General features: G+C 53.1%; 1 protein-coding gene across 1 annotated transcript in view; it reads right to left on the reverse strand.

Moving 5' to 3' along the window:
- Positions 1-6093, reverse strand: part of MPHOSPH10 (M-phase phosphoprotein 10) — a 7445-nt gene extending 1352 nt beyond the window's left edge. Inside the window, exons 1-7 of the mRNA XM_015569102.1 lie at positions 5782-6093; positions 4470-5163; positions 3827-3981; positions 2951-3137; positions 1880-2021; positions 1661-1728; positions 678-815 (exon numbers count right to left, since the gene is read on the reverse strand). Of these exons, the coding sequence (XP_015424588.1) occupies positions 678-815; positions 1661-1728; positions 1880-2021; positions 2951-3137; positions 3827-3981; positions 4470-5163; positions 5782-5870 (1473 nt within the window). The 5' untranslated portion in view covers positions 5871-6093. The remainder of the gene's footprint in view (positions 1-677; positions 816-1660; positions 1729-1879; positions 2022-2950; positions 3138-3826; positions 3982-4469; positions 5164-5781) is intronic.
- Positions 6094-6104: the final 11 nt, after the last annotated feature.

Genomic DNA, 6104 nt, shown 5'->3' on the forward strand with positions numbered 1-6104 from the left:
CCTATCAGACCAAATGTAAAGGAATAATTGACAATTATTATATTGGAAATACGACTTTGTCCTACTTAAGGAATATTTTTTAAAGAATCTAAGTAAAAAGAAAAACCAAAAATACCCATCAGACCTAAAAGTATGAATGGATTCATCGATAATCTTATAAAACACACCAGCAGCTTCTAAAGGATGAATGAGAAATGATTTAAAAACTGTAGCACTGCCCGGCCATGTGGCTCAGTGGTTGAGTATCAACCTATGGAACCAGGAGGTCGCGGTTCGATTCCCCATCAGGGCACATGCCGGGGTTGCAGGTTCAGTCCCCAGTGGGGGGCGTGCAGGAGGCGGCCGATCAGTGATTCTCTCTCATCACTGATGTTTCTATGTCTCCCTCGCTTCCTCTCTAAAATCAATAAAATCTATATTTGGTAATTGTAGCACTACTGTGATGTAGCTGGAAAAGTTAATACCTAGCTGTGGGGTATCAGGTGACCACTGTTAACTGCAAGACCACCTCGCCCTCCGCCCGGTGGGAACGCTATAACCCACCCTCCGGCTTGCTGGGAGCCTCCCACCGAGACCGGGGACGGAGAGCTCGGTCTGTGTGATGAATTTGGGCCGGCACAGAACTGGTTCTCCCAGTCTCTCCTTCCAGCAACAGCCGTGCCCTCGTGGCGCCTCACCTGGCTGAGCTTGATGTACTCCTGCTCGTATATTTCCGCGAGGCTCAGCTTGCTCTTCTCGTGGTCCAGCGTGAGCCGCTTCTTATACTCGAACGCGTCCTCCTTGGGCTTCTCCTTCCGGACGACGTCATCCCACGCCTGGGATGGGAGGGGGAGGGCACACACTCACAACGTCTCCTCTCCTCCCAGGCTGGCTCGTGGACCTGCCCCGTCCCGCCTCCTACCACCCCAGAGGAAGCAGCTCCCACCCCGGAAACGACTGCTCACCCCGCAGAGAGTAAGTCTACGGAAGCAGAGTGGCCCCTGCGGGAGCCCTTTTCGCTTGTTCTAAACGCGCCTTCTCCTGGTTCCCCACGGGAAGTCCCTGTTTCCCCATCACGGTGTGTTCACAGCCCAGGTTCAGGTTTGTCTTGTGCCACTCAAACGTAAAGACCCTCCACAGGCAGCGCCCACTCTGCAGCCCCCCCTGCTTTCAGCCACTTCACACACACACACACACACACACACACGCACGTCTAAAGCCCTCTCGTAACACACGCAGACACTCCCGCTGTATTCTGAGCGGACAAAAGACCAATTCTGCAGCAAAAGCCCTTCGCTAGGTTTGTAACGTTTGAATAAAAACAGACCCTGGTCTGTCACATCAGATACTGTGCCAGACCCCGGGTCCCGGGTGTGACCACATCGAGTCAGAGGTCAGTCACCACAGCCACCACCCAGCGGTCAGCACGGCGAGGGGGCCCTGCCCATGGCCCTGGTCCCCTTTCTCCTCCGGCACCTCACCCGTACCCGCACCAGTGAGGACCGCGCCTCACACCACAGACGCTGAGGACGCCTTCAGCGCAGACTTAGGGCCTTTACACGAGCTGCCGACATTAAACTTCTATAAAAACAGAGCATCAGTCATTCCTACTCCCCAAATACGCGCGTTATTTCTAAAAACGCCCGTCACCGTTCACTGAGGTGCTTGTCATCGTACGGACCTGGTCTCTGATCCGCTGCTTGATGATGTCTTCCAGCTGCAGCGTGGTCTCCTCAGTGATCACCGGCGCTGGAGGCGACAGGACACGTGCGATGAGGCAGCGATAAACCAGGCCAGGGGGTCTCACAGGCTGGGCCTCGGCCGCAGCGTTCACACCCGGGAACCGGATGGACGGGCATTCCCGGGCCCCACCCCCAGCTCCGGGTCAGGCGGGCCGTACCCATGCGGACGGCGTGGTCGAAGTGCAGGGTCTCCTCCAGCAGGCTGTTCTCCGGGCGCTTCTGTGCCGTCACCTCCCCCTGAAGCTGCCATGGCTTCTTTTCCAGCAGCTCTTTTTCTAAAGATGCGATTTTTTCATTCATCTGAGAGGGAGAGGCGAAGCGTTATTACGCACTTAGGAAACACAACTGGTCGTATAATTGAGTAAAAGCAACTGATATTTTTAAAAGTGGGAAAGAAATGCATTGCTCCGGACAGTAGTGACGGCCTATTCCTGTCGCCTGTGGTGGGGTGGGGAGCTGCAATATACTAAACGCTCCCGATTTTCCTCGCTGAACTGAAACGCCAAGTCTGTGGGACACTAAATGCCCCCAGAAGCAGCTGGGTGAATTTCTGGGCTCTAGTATTCACATCCTCTATCTCATTCACAAGCCACCGACAACGTTCGTTATTGGAGCATTCCAACATGAAGTCATGTTCCCATGGCAACATCAGTGTCTGCTGGAGCCTGACCCTGGGGCTACACCCCAATCCAAGTTATCGCCGACTTCTAAAAGACAACAAAGTGACAGGGCCAAACAGCTGGAGCCTGACTATGTTCCTCTCCAATGGCATTTCATCTTCTGAAGTCAGGTGACCTGGGCATCAATTTTATCAACTTCTGGAAGATGTGCTGGAGATGGTGCCAACTACAGCTGTCTCCGTGGTACTCACAGAGCCGCCTGCTCAGCACCTCAGAGCAGGAGGCCGTGTGCGTAAGAGCAGCTACAGTTAGCAGGAGAGGTTCCCAGGCCAGCTAATTAGGAAAGAGATGCCACGGGTACAAACACAGCAGGGAGAGGAAAGCAGCAGGTTTGACAGCGGCGCCACAAGCTGGGAGCCGCGGCCCCCTTTTTACAAGTTAGCCGCTTCCCGCTGGGCGTCTCCCTATAGTGTGAGCTGTACAGAGGAGCCAGATGTGTTTTTTAAAGGACAAGTCAGCATTCTACCAAGAAACACAGTAGATTAGTTAGCAGTCTGCAAGTTCCAGTCATGAAAGCATACGGCAATCCCTTCAGTTCCTATTTGTTACCTTTTCCTGTCTCTTTTCAAAGGAGGACTTGACTTCAGCAGGCTCTTTCTGTGCGTCTAAGACGCTTGTCTCTTCAGGTTCCTCATCATCTCCAGATTCCTCGTCGTCTGGCAGGGCGAAGGTCACCCTCTTCGTTTCTTTACGTTGTTTATTGTCTTCGGTTTCTTCAAGGTCATTCTCTTCATCCCTATGATACCAAAACACGTGTCAAAGGAAGAACACCCCATTTCATTGGGGAAACAAAAAGAAACACGTTTTCTCATAATGCAAGTTTCCTTCTGTATTATGCCTAATGCAACTACATCTCCAGAACTTCGAAAGGCATTCAGTGACTAAGGAATGACAGAAGGAATTATTTAGGTGAAATAGAACGAAGAGTGTCCAACGTAAAGAAAATAAATTACTGCCCTAGCTAGCGGTTAGCACGTCGGCTCCTGCACCCAAGGGTTCCAGGTTCCATCACTGGTCCGGATCGGGGTGCATGTGGGAGGCAACCCATCGACGGTTCTCTCTCCCCCCATCCTTCCCTCCCTCCCTGACATTCGCTCTGAAAAACTCCATGGAAAAAACAACCTCAGGTGAGGATTAACCAAAAAAAGGGGAAAATTTACTCATCGATCTATAACACAAAGTCATCTCACACAAATAACAACAGTTTATCTTTCTTGGCACAAAACCAAATCAAAGCTGCTTGCACTGAAGGTCTGACGGACCCTTACTGGGTGAACTCTAACGCCCTTCCACGTGGACTCTCTGGCTCCCTGGAGACGACGTGACCTCCGAGAACCCAACTCCTCAGGCCCATGACACTGCGGGCACACGCACGACTGGCCACGCCCGCCACGCCTGCACGGAAAGGGCACGGAACACACTCACGTGTCCGAGAGGCTCTCCTCTCCTCCCCGCTCAGCAGTCTCTCCCTCTTCTTCCCCGGAGCCCAGCTCCTCATCGGGCGCACCCGCCGTGTCTTCATCACTTTCAACCGGATCGAAGAAATCCTTGTACTTCAGGTTTCTGGAACTTTTACCCGACTGAAACAAAGACACTCTGCATCAAGGGCAGGAACGTGCACTGAGCCGTGCGTATGTGTGTATGTTAACACTGCACAGGGAAAACTGGCCTAGGAACTACTAGACCACAGCCAACTGAAAGTAGGAATCCTTTACACAATATTCCCGTCTCTACATCTTCTAGCTACAATCATTTCCAAAAGATCCCTGCCTGATCAAGTACACAGGTGCCTCCCTGTCACTAGTATTTGCAGTGCCTGGTGAAAACACATGTTTGAGGGACAGTGCTGAAGGTCTGACAGGTGTGATTACGGCTATTAAGCTACAGTGGCCTCTGAGAAGGCAATGGTGGGTCCTGTTTAATTTTTCCCGTCAATTTCTCTGAGCCGATCTAAGTATTTCACTTAGGCCCTGGGGATGAGGTATTTCCACCTCTTCCCGAAGTAACAGAACAGAATGCAATTTGAGGAGATAGAAGGTCCTCTTTCTCTCCTCTCCCAACACGTCACCTTGGGTTTCTGACGTCCAAACAGTCCTCCCTCATCTCCGTCGGAATCAAGATCTTCAAATAAATCAATCTCCTCGTCGTCGTCCTCGTCGTCGTCCCCTTTTCGTTCCTCTTCTTTTTCCACGGTTTCTAAAAAGCTCTCCATCTCAGAGAGCTTGAAGAATTTGTCGTCCACCACGGACTTCTCCCTGGGCTTCTTGGGCATGTGGCTTTGCGCCCTGCTCTGCCGTTCCAGCTTGTCGATATCAAAGTCAAGGTCAGAATCCTCATCGCTGAAGACGGGGCTTCTCCTCAGATCACACTGGCCGGGATGTCTGGTTGTCTCCTCCCCTTTGGGATCATCACCGCTTAGGTCTGACCCTTCCTCCTCCTCCTCCTCCCCCTCCTCCTGTCCTAGGCCCTCCTGCTTTATTGCCTCCATCTCCGAGCCATCCTCCCCACCCTCCTGCTCCTCCTCCTCCGGGAGAAGGCTGAGGTCCCCGTCCTCGATGGTGTCACGGACGGCGCTCTCAAAGTACCGCAGCACCGGCTCATTCTGAAGCTCCAGCTGCTGCCAAATCTGCTCGTCGTCAAAACGGTCGACCACCAGTTTCTGCAAAGGGCTCCCGGGGATCCTGCCGCGCTCCAGCACTTTATTAAAGTCATACAGCACTTTTGTCAAGGAAGTGAAGCTTGATGCCAATTCATCTTGAACCCTAGCAAGGGAGCAGGGGAGGAAGTTAAAGGAGACATTTTTAAAAATTTATCTTTATTGTTTAAAGTATTACAGATGTCACCTTCCCCCCCACCCCCACCCCGCAGTGACCCGCTCCACCTCGCATGCGCTCCCCACCTTCCCTGTACTATTGTCTGTGTCCATGGGATACGTATGTATGTGAATGTATATATATAAGGTCTTTGGTCAATCCCTTTCCACCCCCCACAGCCCCTGCCTTCGCTCTGAGATTCGTCAGTCCGGTAGTAACCTCGCGGTACTCTTAAATTACGGGGGGAAATAAGGCCCCAGTCTCGTGCAAAATCAAATGTGCAGGAAACGTCAATTTTTAGTATAGATTCTGGTCCGCAAGAATCTGGACCATCTTGCTGATAAGCCACCTTAATACACAAAAGTGTGAACTTAGTATCTGTGAATCTGCACACGACTGAAATTCTGACAGGCTAAGGGGGCGGAAACGATCTGAAATTTGGGGAAAAGCGATCTACCAGTACGCCTCCCGTTAGCTTCCCTCTATCCCCAGACACTGACAGGGGCCTGCAGCCCGCGCCCGCCGGAGGCCGGGGCCCGATCCCGAGCTCGGGCTCCGGGCACTTACGTGAGGAAGCCCTCCGGCCGGCCTGTGTTCTCACCAACCTCGTCCAGACACCGCTTCAGAGTCCGCTGACGCCAGACCCGCAGGGCCATGGCTGTTTAAAACTCAGCTCGCCGCGCCGCATGCCCCGGAAGTATGGCGCCCGGAAACGCGTCACGGAGATGCGCCCCACGCAACCTGGAGCGCAGAGGAAAAGGTTCCGCCGCACGCAGGTTCCGGACCCACCCCTAGCCCGAGTCAATGGCCGCGCGAGAACCGTCGCTGCGCTTGCGCAGCGGACGGCGCAGGGGATGGAAACGAGCCATTGGTCGGCTCCAGCGCCTTTG

This window comes from Myotis davidii, unplaced genomic scaffold (assembly GCF_000327345.1).
Source record: "Myotis davidii unplaced genomic scaffold, ASM32734v1 scaffold164, whole genome shotgun sequence".
NCBI lineage: Eukaryota > Metazoa > Chordata > Mammalia > Chiroptera > Vespertilionidae > Myotis > Myotis davidii.